Genomic DNA, 17,165 nt, shown 5'->3' with positions numbered 1-17,165 from the left:
GTAGATACATTTTTGCCACCCAAAACAATATTTTTTCCGACGTGAGTTCTTCGCTAAACGAAAGTAACCTCCATATTTCAATCTTAGCTTGTATTTGGATGATACTTGTCTAAGTAAAAAGAAACCATTCAAACTTAAGAGTTCATATAACACAATCTATAAAATTAGACAATAATATAATCACAAAATCATACTCGAGTATTGGGGATTCAACCATGTTCTCCCATCTCGGTTTTGCAGACTCGCGATCTTGGATATCTACACTATGTTCCATCTAAAAAACTTCTGCAATTAACTTAATATAGTTATGTGTTGTTGTTGTTGTGTCATTCATAAGCGAAACTGCTACTGATTATTTCGTTACATCTTATAACTATATATCACACTCGTAATGCACATAACAAGTAATACAAAGTCTACTGGTGAGTCATCATATTTGGGATATAACAATTAGATATAACAAATACGAGACAATTTGTTAAAGAAACAATATGAAACATAAAAGGACGATGACTAAAAAATAATTACTTGTGAAATCAGAAAGTTATTACTACCACTATAATGAAGAATAACATTGATCAAAATTGTGAAACTAAAATAGTGTTACTACTGCCATATTACAAAATTAAAAAAGACTATACAACAATGCATTAGATCGAAGTGTAAGTTTGCTTAAAAAACACTTACTTGATTAGAAAGCAGATACGAATTATTGAATCCTTTTATTGATCGCAAGAGTGAGAGGCATATTTAAGAAGACTCAAAACCCTAAATGAAGGAATTATTTTGGAGGGATAATTTGGCGCTTAATCTAGAATGGAGGGAAAGCGTAGATTAGTCCTAGTAATGAGAAGAGATAAAAATGGGGATAATTGTTAATTTAAATATAACTTGGGTATATACGTAATTAGCAAAGTTTTTTGGGGGATGTATGTAAAAAACCCTATATAATTATATATATTAGATCTATTCTTTATATACAATTAACTCACAAATAAAAAAATCTTAGAAAAATCTCACCATCTTTATTATTCTTAGCTCTTCCTCTGTTTTTATAACTTCTCAAAACAAAAATAAAACTAAGTAAAAAAAAAATATCAATTACTTAAAACCCATAAACACTTAAATCCAAGAGAGTCTGAATCTCTAGTTTTCAAAAAGAGATTAGGGTGTGAGTTAAGATTGTTTTGTAAATTTATATCTGATAGAAATAGAAGAGGTTGGATAATTAGGATTTTTTTTTGTGTGTAAATGTTTTTTTCATATAGATTGAGGATAAAAAATTTGGACCAAAACTGTAAATTTTTGAAAGTTAGGGATGAAAGTTGCAAGTGACCGTCTACAACAGGGATGATTTCTATGAAAGGACAAGACTCGATAAACCGAAAACATAAGAATTTTTTTTTATATATACCCCACTGCGCCGCAGTGGGTTCAACACATCTCCACTGCGCCGTAGTGGGAAGAACCAAAATTGTTTCCGTGGGAATCCATTGCGCCGAAGTAGGCAAAGTCACCCCACTGCGCCGCAGTGGACCACCTGACAGCAACCCTAAAACTCATTTCGACCATGAACAACTTGTAACCATCAAAATTCGAACCAACAGCTGAAAGACACTTTCTAGAGATTTATAACAACTTCATAGACACATTTTAAACACAATTACAACATAGTTTGTTTCATAAATCCAAGATCAACCCTAACGGGTCGTTTTACCCGTTTTAGCAACAATATCGCCCAAATGCGACAATACCAACTTCCAGAAAACTTTACAACATTGAACCTTTACAGAAATGTTACCGAAACACGACTCCAAAACAAAATGTACCATGAGCCAAAGGAGAGGGACAACTAGGTATCTACACCAAAATATTGTCATCCATCCAAGGATGACCTAAATACCTTCAAGAACTTTCAAAAGTTACTTCAAACTCTAATTCAACTTTCTTCAAATCAACAACACTACTTCCTTCTTCCGGAACTACCTATAAGAGTGTAAACAACTAAAATATAAGCAAAGACTTAGTGAATATACTTGCATACATTTATGAATACGAAGGAAGGCATAGTACAAGGACTTTCACATGTAACATATGGCATCGTCATGTCACATTTACATATTTACCTTGCACACGAACAATACATATATGGATCCATATAAGCTAAACAATCATAACAATCATATCTATCGGGATTCTTAAGCCCCGGAGGTTCTTAGGCCTCATATCACATCAACTATCGGGATTCTTAGGCCCCGGAGGTTCTTAGGCCTCATAAACAATGCCCCACATGGGCTTCATGCTAAATCAATTACCATGCTTGGAACATTCACATCTCATGGTAATTGACCCAACGTAAACATAAGGGTATGCAAATATACTCACCTCCTCCGCAACAAAACAATAACGCTAAATAGACAAGCACAAGCAAGCTTCATCCTATAATCATATCATAAAATGCATAAGCTTACATTCACAACTTGACTAGTTCAACCTAGCCCTTCTCAATCACTAGCCTTTCCTAAACCCAAAACCCAACCCATTTGTCATTGAGTTACTTTCATCTTTCACTATAACATTAGGTAGTTCAACCTACCATTTTCATTCACATCTCAATAACTAGTAATATTCATCTTTTCTTACAAACTCAATTCATCACATGAACTTATCAAATTCATAATCAAACACATCATATAACTCAATGACAACTAGGTTAACTAAGGAATTGGAGAAAATTAACCATAATTCATTTTCTAGCAAAAACCCCCAATTTGGTTCATCCATGAACCCTAATTTCAAAAGAAAGATAAAAACTAAATTAAGGGAATTCAATACCTCAGGATTCAATGAGCTAATTCAAAACTTAAATTGAAAATCCTCTTTTCCCCTTTCTTCTTTGAAATTTTCGGCCACCACCACACAAAACCCACAAACCCTAGCTTTTCAATCTTGCTTGATAAAAACTGATGGTGATGATTATTATGATTTTTATTCTTGAATTAGAGAGAATGAGGCTTGATTTCAGAAAAGTTAAAGAGAATGCATGAAAATGAAGGAGAAGAAGAAGAAAAGAGTGTAATGGAAGGTGACTCAAAAGAAAAGGAGGGCTGGCACTCTTTGGAGATGTCACGTCCCATCTAGTTTCTTGGTATTAAAATACCCGCTATCCGCTAAAGTTCCAACTAAATTAACCCCAAAATCAAAAATAAAATACTAGGAAATTAATTTAATGCCAAAACTATAAAAAGGGGTTAATTTCTTTTACCTTAAAAATCTTTGGGGTGTTACATTTTGTAATTAACTTTGGGTATTATTAAGCCAATTTATAAGATTACCCATCACGTGTGAATCACGTGACTTGGTTTTTAAACGGACGTTTATGGCCAGGACTAAAACTGTTGACGGAGCAAAGTTTTTTGGACTAAAACTGTAATTTTTGAAAGTTAGGGATGAAACCTGCAAGCTGGGTACCACAACAGGGACGATTTCTGTAATTAACTCCTTTTTATATTTGTAAAATGTTAAATGGTGTTTTCTTAAGGAATTATACAAAAAATAATAATAATAATAATAATAATAATAATAATAATAATAATAATAATGCTATTGTATTATTGATAAGTACTCTCTCCGTCCCATTTTAATTGTCCAAATTTGACTTGTCAAGTCTTCCGCCTTCAATTTTGACTGTAAATATTTTTGTTTGTAATTTATAACACTTGATAAAAACTATATGGATGGATTGAGTTTTAAACATATTTTCCATTGATATAAATTACATCAACTAATATATAACACAAGCAAAGATATTTACGGTCAAAGTTTGAAAAAAAAGACTTGAAAAGTCAAATTATGACATTTAAAATGAGACGGAGGTAGTATTTCTTTAAGCAAAGAAAGAAAGATAATACCAGTCAAGTTGATGCTCAAACTCTTTAATATATATACATTTGAACGACAAATTTGGGCTTAGCGGCATGCCTCTTCATATACCCAACGCCAATTCCAGAGGAAATCCACACTGGAAAAACCCTGTCTCCATTCCTGTGAGCATTTTGCTTACACCAGGATTTGAACCCAAAACCTTTCATTCTCAAATTCCATCATATACCAATCCATCTATTGATTTAATATATTTGAATTCAGTTTCTTTTATGTATATGTGATAGAGTTGTGAACGAGTTGAACGCACATATGTTTATGTTTGTTCAATAACAAACGTGAGTTGTTTATATTTGTTCGTTTGTGTTCATAAGAAAAACACAAAGTTCGGTTTTTTTACAATTCTAATAAATGATGCGGATATGCTTAGAAAGACGGTTATACACTTATACTAATCAAATATTTTAATTCAGTAAAGATTATTCTGTAACACTCCAACAACGCGGAATCATGAGGGTTACATACTAAGCACAACATGACATGGAAATTATGTAGAGTGAATCTAAATGCATAAAAAAAAGATCAAGTAATCCATACGAAGCATTCAATAATGCAAGTATCCGGATCACACATAAGCATAATCCCTAATCGGGAAATGAAGCACGGATCCAAGAAGTCCAAGTCCAAGTCTAGCATGATCAAGCAATCAACCATCCAACATGTCTATGAGTTAACCTGTTCACCAGAAAAGTGTACTAACACGCGTCAACATAAAGTTGGTGAGTTCGTAGGGGTAAGTAATAGGAATTAAATGTCGGGATAACAACCGTTAACGATATACGAGGATTAGAATACCTAATCACGTTCCAAGGTGACCCTAAAAGGTTTCACGTTATCACAATTCAATACAAGTCAACGTTTACGTTCAATCATAGTTATAATGGCACGACTTACATAATAAATAATGCGCGATAAAACGACACAACTTACATGGTGAACAATGCGCAAAATAGGTTTCTGGCACGACTTACATAATAAATAATGCGCAATAAACGACACGACTTACATGATGAACAATGCGCGATATACGTTGCAGGCACGACTTACATATACTTCAAATGCGTACAATACGTTCCAGGCACGACTTACATATATTTCAAATGCGTAGTATCACGGTATGACTTACGTATATTTTAAATGCGTAATATCAACGTTACTTTACAACTAAGCATTCATACACAATAAACACGTTAAACTATATCGTTAACAACAACGTTATGCCACGAATGTGGACTTACTCGTTATGCCATCATCATGGACTTTACGTTATACCACTAACAGTGGACTTACTCGTTTACGTTATGCCACAAATCGTGGACTTACTCATTTACGTTATGACACAAATAGTGGACTTACTCGGTATCTCAATCACATGCATACAAATACAAATCTATAATACGTTAAGGAGGAAAATATTATCACGCAAGATCCTATGTTCCAATCCTTATCAAAAACGTTTTCCATCAATCAACAACACAATGCACATACACTTCTTATGATTCTACTTTCAAGGAATCATTGATGCTTATATATAGGGTCACCCGCAACCTTCCCACCACATCTCCTATTCATTGAAAGTTTAACCGTCTTCCATGTATGTACAACTATCCAAACCACAACAAGTATTCATAAACGGTAGCATAATTAACGGAGCAACATGTCAATACGTTAATCAAACAATCAATCAATCGATTAATCAACAATTAAACAAGCACATACACTTTCAGCCCGAATCTCAAATTGAGTAGGGAGGGTCTACGAAACTCACATTGACCTCTAGAAGTCGTTAGAATGGGCTTAAGCGGGTGAGCGGGGAGCACAACAATCACAACAACAAATTATCATCGCAAGGTATCCTAATTAGTAGTCTAGCTAGCTAAACTAAGCCACAACCCCTCAAGGATGGTTTAGAAGTAATTCATAAACGTTTAAGCGACAAAGGAAGAGTTTTAGTTAAAACCGGTTCAATGACTTAGCACCAAAATTTGACTTGAAAATCAAAGTGCTTAGATATGTGTTTAACCAATTTTGTTGACCTTAGAATGATGACATAAGGTTAATAAACAAGTTTTGGATCATTGAAAGTTGACCGGTAACCGTACGTAAATGTCAAGGAAATGGACAGCGAATGGAGGATGGTATGGCGGATGCTCGGATGAATTGGCGGATGCGGATCATCCGCAGAATTAGGATGAACTAAGAAGCTATTTTTCTTGCAATTGAACAATCTAGGAGCCGATTCAAGTTACCAAACTTTGACACAATCAAATACAAGTATAAATAAGCATAAACATCCATTCTTTACACAAACCCATTTCCAAAACCTTGTGATTTAATTCAAACCCGTTTTTAACCAAAATCACACATTTTATGTCAAAGTCGACTATCAAACGTTTAGATTGACAACAAGGAAGTAACCTACAATGTAAAAGGAACGTTTTGAGTTATGAATCACTTACCAATTCGGTTTAGAACCTCAAATCCGAAATTAGGGCTCAAAACTTGGATGAACACTTTTAAAACTTGGAAATTCTTGGAATTTTGATGTTTATTATATTATTATTATTATTATATTATTATTATTATTATTATTATTATTATTATTATTATTATTATTATTATTATTATTATTGCCAAATCTTGTTATTTCAACCACCAACAATCAAAATTACTAGGATTTATTATGAATTTATGATGGATCATTTTGGATAATGAAGAAGAAGAAAGGATTTATTATGAATTTATGATGGATCATTTTGGACAATGAAGAAGAAGAAGAATGGATGGTAGGGGAGAAAGGGAGAGATAAGGAAAGGATAAGGAAAAAGGATATGAAGGTGGGGGGGGGGGAGCCATGGGGTTCCAAATGGGGCTTTCCGCTCCGTTATTTTCGACAAATAGCTATTCGTTAATCATATAAATGCCAAAACGAATCCGTTAATACATTTAAACTCAACGTTACGTTAAAACATGTCAAAACGTTCAATAAATCATATACATTTACGAAATCGTCCTCGCTCAATTACGTTTAATTACAAGTCAATCAAGGTCAAAAATCACGAATGTTACATATGTAACAACTGTGAATTTTGACTTCCGTTGACTTGTAATTTAACATAAATGAATATACACGATTTCGTGAATTTATATGAATTATTGAACATTTTGTTGTATTACAATGTAACGATTGATTTATTTGTGATTTCGAGTTCGTATTGGCATTTAAACGGTTAACGTTTAGCTATTTGTCCAATATAGCGGAGCGGGAGCCCAAAAATGGACTCCATAGGCCGGCCTCACTCATTCCCCATCCCCACATTTTCATTTCCTTTCCCCTTTTACCTTATCCTCTCAATCTCTCTCTCACCCCATATTTTTTTCTCTTCTAAAATCTCCATCTACCCTGAAAATTTATAACAAATTCCCTTAAATCTTGTATTGATAGTAATAGATTAGCAAAAACCTAGCAACTCTAATAATAATATTCCTCAAGATCCAAGAATTTCAAGTTTTAAAGTGTTCATCCATTTTCTTGAACTCAGATCCAAGACTTTGAAGATTTGGGTTATTTGGTAAGTAAAAACTATCTCATGTTAATCATTATATGTTGATAAACGTGTCTCTAGTCAAGTTTAAACGTTTTTGGGTCTTGAATCGAGTCAAAACCAGATTTGAGTCGAATTACAGTTTCATTTAGGGTTTTGAGTGATTTTGAGGTGAATTCGGATTTGTGGGAAGTTATGGAAGGAATCTTGTTATGGATTTTGTTCTTACATGTTTGTTACACTTAAAAATGAGTACTTGCACTCCTCAAATCGATTTAGATGTCAAAAAATGGAGTTTGGGTCGTGTTTGGATCGTATTTGAACTAGAAAATCTGCAGGTATGAAGGTTCTCGCACCACGACCTGGGTGGCTCGTGCCGCGAGATTTGTGTCTCGTTGGTCAGAACTTTTCTCGTGCCACGAGGTCTTATGCTACTCGCGTCGCGAGCTTGAATCCTCATGCCGCGAGTTATGTCTGTTTCGCGCGTCAGTTTTCAGACGTTAATAACTTTTGAACTGTAATCCGTTTTAGACGTATGACCTATTGTTGGAATCGTGAGAAAGTCTAGTTTTTCATGGTATAACCCTTATATCCTGAATCCATCACCATTTTCAAACATTTTTTGTTAAAGTGTCCTTGTTTATGTTCGGTTGAACCATTAAGACACTTGAGAGTTGTGACGTAACCGAGTTGAGTCCCTATTGTCATCCAAAGTTGATTGCTCTTCTAAGACCTAGATAGGGTTTGACACGTGATTTGTAATGTATATGTTAATAGGTGGTGAACGCTAAGCGATCGTTGGACGTTTATAACTTGACTATAACTTGTACTTAGCTTTCATATCCAATCAAGGTGAGTTTCGTTGCCCGTTTTCTCTTAAATTTGGGGTGGAAGGTGTACTTGTTTCACGTAAACGTCTTAACGATTTATTTGAAATGATTTGTTATTAAACGATGATTTGTGAACGTAAATGCTTTGCTTTCCATAAACGTATTCATGAATATTTGTTATGATTATGCCGTTGAAATATACGTAAGACATGCCGTTGAGCATGCATCTGAAATATATGTAAGACATGTCGTTGATCATGCATTTGAAATATATGTAAGTCATGTCGTTGATCATGCATTTGGAATATATGTAAGGCATGCCGATATGATCACGCCTTTGAAAAATATGTAAGCCGTGCCGATATGTGTTGATTTGTAATAATGTGAATCCTTTTAGGGTTTCCCTTGGAACGTGAATTGGTATTCTAATCCTCGTGTATCCTTAACTGTTGTTATCCCGACACTATTATTTTAACGTTTAAACCTATGAATTCACCAAATTTATGTTGACCCGTTTTAGTACACTTTTCAAGTAATCAAGTTAATTAAGGACATAATGGATGATTGCATGACTTTGCTAGGTTTTGGGCTTGACTATTGGATCCGTGATCTGTTGATCCCTTTGACGGGTTATGCTTAGGATTAATGGCCATCATTTTTGAATTGTTCCTTTTGTAATATTTGATGATTATGTGCTCCTTATGCATCTTGTGATCCCTTGTTGTACTTGTACTCGTATTTGAACTTAATTTATGGATTGCCCGATCCTTATTTGCATGTAGTATTGTCTCTACTTAATTTTTCATGTCGTACTATGCTTTTTGTGTGACATTCCATGATTCCACCATGTTGGGATGTTACATCATGTCTTTTTTTTTTCCTTTTTCTTATACTTAACGAATGAAATTAACTATTTTTTTATGAAAAAAAGTATATGTACGTGTTAGTTAGTACATCGTATTAGAATGTATTTGTCATGTCAGAAATTTAAATTCCCCTTGAAAACTATCGCTTGATCATAACAAGCAAATTGTATATTCTTGCTACCAAATGATCGATACATATGAAAGGACAACTCGTACAGATATAGGAAATTTCTCATGATTAAGATGTCACCAATGCCAATAGATCGACAAATAATGCATTACACATGAACTTGATTATCCACGTTAATATTAATTAACAAATTTAATACAACATTATTACTATACTTACTAGTTAATTATAAGTTGCAGGTAACAAATGTTTTCATAGATATAATGATACTTTGTAATTACGTATGTACAATTTTAATTTACATCATATATAATCGTGATGTGTCATATTTTATACCATTTCCCACGTGATTTTAAAACCAATTATTCGTTATTTTTATAGTTTTATATCCAACTTTCGATGCTTTAAGGTGTGTTAAGTGTTTTCAGGTTAGAAATTGATTAGACAAATGAATTGGTTGAGTTTGATGATATATGGAAGAAACGGGAGGAGGATTCGGTTGAAACCAAGTAAAAGACAAAGAAAACGAATCCTGGAGTTTGTAACTCCCGTTACTGGAGTAATGGCCATTACAAAGGAAAATCATGAAACTCCTGTAACTTGCAGTTACTAAACTAACGGCAGTTAGTTTTTCAAAGGAGTGTAACGGCAGTTACTGGAGTAACGGCATTACTCCACTAACGGCTGTTACACGCGAATTTTGTATATATAGACGATTAGGGTTCTGCTTTGACGGACGAATCTTTGGCATTATTTTCTTTAATTTTCTCATAGTTCTTAGCTTTTGGAGCAAACAAGTTGTTATGGTTTTACATCTTTGAACCTTTGGATTGTAATCATCATTGCTACCGGATTATCTTCAATCATTTCGGTATAATATGATTTCTTCTCTTTTCGTTTGTTCTTGTATTTTAATTATGAGTAGCTAAATCTCTTGCACCCGCTTGGGTAGTAAGCATGTCATAGGGTCGAATTAATGTTGCTTGTGAGTGTTGAACAAGGTTTATATGTTTAATCGAAGATCCACATTTATTTGGATTTAAATATTGTTTTCAACTTTTATATTAATTGATTGATAATTGTAATTAGAAGTTCGAGAGAAATCTATGTCATTGTCAATTGATTTATGAAATGGTTAATCGGTCTATAATTAACCTAAAATCGTTGGAGTTCGGGAGAAATCAATGATAAAGATTTTAAACAATTAAATTCATTTCGAGTGAGTCGACGCTTATGATAGAGGGATCTAATTAGGCGAATAAGCAGTTCGGGAGAAAGCTTTCAAAAGATTAAATCATAAAACCAACTCAGGTTTTTACTGCTTAACTGTTTAGAGTAGAAATTAAGTGCAGGAGCAATAACTATATTTTGAGCGGTTAAAGTTTCAAGTATAACGGGAGTTCATCTTGTCTACCTTTTAAGTCGTTCAACAAATGCAAGTAATATTTAGACCCGATGATTGGCATGTGAGCTGATCCAAGTAGGTGTTCCTTTTAAATCTTTGTTAAGATTCAACAACCAAATCTTTTCTTGCGATTAATTCTACGGGATTACTGACTATTTCTTCTAACTTTTGCAACGTGGCAATTCGGCCATAAAACCCCCGTTTTTAATCTGAATCATTTTATTGTAACAATTGCTTATTAAGTCCTTGTGTTCGACCTTGGTTTACCAAGTCAACTATACTACATGTGAACGGGTCCACTGCCCGCAAGTGTGTAGTAGTAAGTAGCTAGATATTTCGTGTTTAGAAATTTAAAACTAGAAAATACACATTTTTTGTATTTGTAAAATGTTAGATGGTATTTTCTGACTTTATCGAGTATTTAGGTCTCACACTTATTGACTTTTTTCTTGTATTGATTAAAGAAACAAGGATAATCTGGCCAAGTTAATTCTCAACCTCTTTAGTATATTTCAGTTCATTATCTTTACGTATATTCTAGCTATGCTTATACACTTGGAAGATGAGTATACTAATTATCAAACGTTAGTTTCTAGTAAATATTAGCAACAAATAGTTATAAATAGTTATGACCTAATTAAGTTTCCTCATATCCTACTAAACTAGGTTAACTTTTACTGTCGTTGTTGATGTTGAAAAGTTGTATTAGAATGTTTTTGGCATGTCGGAATTTTGTAGTTAGCTCATAAACAATATTTTTTGTCTAATAAGTTTCTTTTTGTTAATACTTGATGTTATGATGATAATATTTGATATCCAAGTGTTGTAAATTGTTAATGCAACAGATCGTTACTATCTTTACGAATTACGAATAAGCTAACAATTTATATGTCTACACAGGCCCGGTTGTTAGCATGTGCCACCGGCTCAATTAAGCAGGGCACCAACAATTCATGGGCCACCAAATTTGTATAAGATACGTATATAGATGCGATCATATTTTCATAGTCCAATATTAATAATATTTATATTATAACTGATATGTCTTATCCCCATAATAAAAAGTTACACTTTATACGCCGAATGAAATTCGGGAATTTTAACTTTAGAGGTTTGGAAACGTAATAATAATACACTTACACTTTTATTCGGCAAGTCGCGAGTTGGAAACGTAACATACATTGATCAAACATTTACAATTTTAGTGTTTAGAGGGCCTCGTTTATGTTATCGAGCAGGGTATCTAAAATCTATGGGACGGGCTTGTGTCTATACATATTACCGACTTGTCTTTTGTGTTTGAAAAGACCCTCCGTCTCTGTAATGATATCGAACAAATTGCCGCTCTCACCTAATTGGCAGATTTAGTTAATAATATCGATTACTTAGTTAACGCACATGTAAATAAACATAATAGCAATGGGGAAGTAAATATGAAACTGTTACATACCCAACTTGGGTAAAATACCTTACACATACTATTATTGAATACGTAAAAAATAAAAGACCCAATTATTTATTTAAAATATTAATAAAATAAAATATTAATAAAATAGCATGTAAGAAAATTTTTCATCTAAATTAAATATAATAACATTTTCATTTTTCCTTAACAGCACTGAGTGAACAATTTAACACTATTTCCGTTTAGCCATGTCATAAGTAACAAAATATTAAGTTAACAAAATATTAAGTTACAAGTTTAGCTATGTCATAACTAACTCTTTCCACAAATTCCATAACTCCTAACTAAAAACAAACATAATGAATAAATATCTCGTAACCATTTTACCTATCAAATTACGAAACACGACAAAATACATACACCGCACGCTCCATTCTAGCAAGTGAAGTAAAACGATAAAGAAAGTTAGTAAAGAAAAAGATCACGAAGATGAGAGTTAGTATCAGTCCAAAGCCCATGATGTGACGCGTGTCCGTTAGCCAGCTGTATTCCAAATTCCACTACCAAATGCAACCGCTCACTAATCTCACTGCCCGTCACCATTTCCCAATATCACCCCCTCATTACCGGTCATTCCTACCCCTCCCTTTATATACTCCTCACTCACATATATAAACAACACCGTATATACTTAAATAACGCTCCCAACAAATATTTTTCTCTCCAAAATCAAACTTCAAGATATAAGAAAAAAATTTATATATTTATATTTTTGATTTATAAGGTTTTTATGATGTCTAGTAGTGCATCTAAGAAAGAAATGGATCGGATCAAAGGTCCATGGAGCCCCGATGAAGATGAGTTGCTACAAAAATTAGTTGAAAAACATGGGCCTAGGAATTGGTCACTTATTAGCAAGTCGATTCCCGGAAGATCCGGGAAATCATGCCGGTTACGTTGGTGTAACCAGCTGTCTCCACAGGTGGAGCATCGGGCGTTTACACCCGATGAAGACGACACGATTCTTCGGGCGCACGCCCGATTTGGTAACAAATGGGCGACAATTGCCCGTTTGTTATCGGGTAGGACGGATAATGCTATTAAAAACCATTGGAATTCGACTTTGAAACGGAAATGTTCGTCTATGACAAACCAAGAGTTTAATGAGTTTGCTATTCAACAACCGTTATTGAAACGGTCCGTTAGTGCCGGTTCAGCTGGACCGGTTTCTGTTTCGGGTTTCTTTCCGAGTCCTGGTAGTCCATCCAGTTCTGATATTAGTGATTCAAGTGTGCCGGTTTTCTCATCTTCGCACGTGTACAGACCTGTTGCTCGCACAGTCGTATCTCCGCCGATCAAACCACCGCCGGCGAACGATCCTCCGACGTTGTTGAGCCTCTCGCTTCCCGGAGCTGTTTCCACTGGTCTGATGTCTCCTACAGAAGTTCCTCCGCCACCGCCGCCGTCTCCTGCAGCGGTGACGGTTCCGATCCCGGCGAGACCATTGCAGCAGCTGCCGGTGAATGAAGAGAATGTTATTAATGTAGATATGAATGAAGACGGTGAAATGATGACGTCAATACCGGCGGCGGTATCGACGGCGATGAAGCGGTTACAGGTGTCAAAACCGCCGGCGCCGGAAAAACCGTTTGTGCCGTTCAGTGAAGAGTTTATGTCAGTGATGCAGGAAATGATAAGGAAAGAAGTAAGGAATTACATGACCGGTTTAGAACAAAGGGGAACCGGGGGCATAATGTGTAATGGTTTTAGAGGTGGACCGGTTTTGAACCGGACCGGGATTAGTAAGGTTGATTAGTACTCGTATTAAATTTTAAAAAAAAAAAAAAAATCAATGCCGATAAACCGTTAATGGATGGCTGAGATTTGTTTGATCGATGTTTATAAATATTTGATCCTCTCTGTTTAACTAAAAAAGAAAAAACGAAATAAAAAGTGTACAGAGAAGGGATGATGGTGATGATGGGGGTTTAGTTTTGAAAGTTGATACAAGAGGATGTTGATGAATGATAAGGGTTTAGTGAGAAAAGAAAAAAAAAACATAAAAAATGTTTTTTTGTTGTTGGAAATTGCGGTGTTTGGTTTTGAATTCATCTTTAACGTTTAGGGTATTCCAATTTACTTAGAAAACTATGTTGATGGAGAAAATAAATATACTTAAAAAAAAAACATGAATCAAAAGATTTTTAGTAGACATATTTGTAATGAGGTGAGAGTATAAAAAAATTATTAAGTAAAAAACAATAAAGTGATATATTTTTTTTTTTAACATTCAAAATATCATTAATATGTGATCTATGTTAAATAAAAACCATTTCTAATACTATTTTTAATTAATAATTGACAGTTTTTACTACCTTTCAAAAGAGAAAAAAAATTTCCATTAGTTTCAACAAATAAATGGAGTTTGATATGGATAAGGCATACTAATAGATACGATTATTCTTGCTTATAATATTTTCATGTATCGTGTTTATGATCATAAAAAGCAAGCATCCTAGCAAAATCATCTTTTTATAAGTGGTTCAAAGGCTACGAGTATGAAGTTAAAAACAAGTTCAATAATATGGTTGGTTGTTTTAGTTTTGACCCTGAAATTCTGTAAATTTTTCACTTTGGTTATAAAATCAACAAAAGTAAAAGGCGACAATATTGGGGCTTGTACGAGAAACTAACGGTTCTTTTTTCTTTTAGAAATTATTTAGACAAAATTATTAACCACTTTTGTTTTGTTTCTGAAAAATATTCGTTTATACTTTATACAACCAACAAAATTCAGAAAATTAAAGCTTGTTGTGGACTATTCGATAATTGATTGCAGAAAATTGATTGTAGAAAACTATATAAATCAAATGTTAGCTGTTAGATAAGGACTAATTTTAATTAAAAATCTATACTAAATGTGTATATCAAAGAAAAAAAAGAAAAGTCTATAGCATGGAAAATAATTAATCCTCCTAACAAAATAGCCTAAAAATCCTTTTAACATTCTAAGAGGATGACATGTGATATCTACTAATTTTCTTTCCTAATTTTGCCCCTTGATTTTTCCACATGTCATAATCCAATAGTTAAGAGAATTTTTAGACTATTTTGTTAGAAGGATTAACCATATCCAATAACATTATGTTTATATATGATTCAACTGGAGATAACTGAAGGGCTAATATCTTTTCTTTTCACATCAAGTGAATCATTTAAACTATCAAAGACGTAGTTTCTAGAAAAAGTTTGAAACAATGAAAGCTACAACACGTTTAAAGTAGCTCAATTGCCTAAATCCAGGAAGTTAATGTTGGAACCACGTTAAATGTGACCGTCGCTGATCGTTTATCATTTGTGATATGATAATTGAGGATAACTGAAATCTCTATGTCTAGTAAATATACGATGGGCGTATTTACTCTTAAAGACATACTATAGGATTTTTCATTAGGTGATTAGAACTACGAGTACTAATGATGTACACATTAAACACCAAAGGGTTGAAGTTATAAATGTTTCTATTATAGAACACAATAACCTTTACTTTAGACCTAATGACTAATCTTCATAAATCGTGTGTGCTTTCTCTCTGAAATTCGGTTCTCATAACAAAGCGAATTCTTTCTCCCATATAACAACAATCATCTTGTTTTGGGAACCCGACATCAATGACAAATATTATTGCTCTTACAAGGTCCTCTAGATCGTCAGGTACATATTATTATTATCATGTTTTCATTATGTTTACAATACGAATCATATTTATTCCAACAGCTAACTCAATTAGATGAAGAACAATCAAAATGAAGTGACGAAAGCAAGGGAATAAGAGGTTGATCGCCGTATGGTTGTGGATAGCCCGTGAGAACGTGTACAACGCTAGGGGACACGAGGGACAATCGCAACTAATGTGATCGTTCCAATCGCAATTTTGATAACTCGAGTCCGTGTGCCATTCCTTATAAACAAATCACAAGTCCCATCCTACAACTTTGTTGCTTTCATTGAATAGTACTAAAAGATTGGATCACTTCACAACATTCTGTTGGAAATTTGATTGATCAAGTTATTGGCAGCATGCATCTTCGATATATATCATAGCTCGATTTTATAATATGGGAGGAAACTAGTATAAAATTTATACAACGAGTCGAGTTCAAATACATCACAAATAGAAACTTTTCAAGAGCAATAGATCATGGTGCGGTTTGCAACATTGAATTGTCTTTGAGATATGCTAGCTAGTAGTCTATATTTAGATGGTGGTCATTTCCATTTAATATTTTAATGTAATGTATACATTCTTTTTGTTGAGCATCATTTGTTGAACTATCAACGAATTCATTCATATTTTAATGAAAAAGAATCTATTTAATGCATTTATCAATAGACCTTTTCTTTGGCCGAAATCTTGAAACATCATCAAACATTGACATCAAAATGACACAGATTGCCTAAAAGATGAACACAAGTACAAAAGGAAAACAATTTACTTTATGTATTACATGATGTTAGCAACTTTTTTTCTTCTTCTTCAAACTAGTTTCCAATATAGAAAAGGAGAAACAAATGAAAATGATTGTACTTTGAGGCTTTTAAATTTTGTTATATGACTCGTTTAACGGATCAGTACTTTGTGTAATCTTATTAGTCATTTTACTTTTTGTGATTGGGGAAATGGATAGGTTGTCGATTTGTGAAGAGAGGATAAGGAAGAATCGTTTGAAAGGTAAGAAGTTGATCTTTTCAAAAGTTTCATAAAAATTGGATCGAAGGACCAATTTTCGACTTTTACCTACTAAAAATAAAACAGATTTTGTTTTGATATCAATTGAGCATAGCTCTTGTAGTATCTATAACCATAAAATACATGAGTGTGTGAGAGTTACTTTTGAACATATGGGATGGACAATGGTTAGATATCAAAATAACATCCCGGATCAAATGTGTCAATCTATATTTTCTTTGGGAGTTTATTTGTTAAAGATGGTCTATCACAACCATGCCTAAGAATAGTTTCGAATGTTTGTAGATAAAAT

The 17,165-nt window shown here is 33.6% G+C and overlaps 1 protein-coding gene across 1 annotated transcript; it reads left to right on the top strand.

Moving 5' to 3' along the window:
* The first annotated feature begins 12,819 nt into the window (after positions 1-12,819).
* On the top strand, positions 12,820-14,210 carry LOC122603926 (transcription factor MYB73-like). Its single transcript, XM_043776783.1, has one exon. The coding sequence runs from the start codon at positions 12,914-12,916 to the stop codon at positions 13,937-13,939; it is 1,026 nt and encodes a 341-aa protein (XP_043632718.1). The 5' UTR covers positions 12,820-12,913; the 3' UTR covers positions 13,940-14,210.
* The last annotated feature ends 2,955 nt before the right edge of the window (positions 14,211-17,165 follow it).

The sequence above is a fragment of the Erigeron canadensis genome, chromosome 6 (assembly GCF_010389155.1).
Source record: "Erigeron canadensis isolate Cc75 chromosome 6, C_canadensis_v1, whole genome shotgun sequence".
NCBI lineage: Eukaryota > Viridiplantae > Streptophyta > Magnoliopsida > Asterales > Asteraceae > Erigeron > Erigeron canadensis.
Note: the sequence above shows the minus strand (reverse complement) of the source record. Positions and strands in the feature narration are given on the sequence as shown.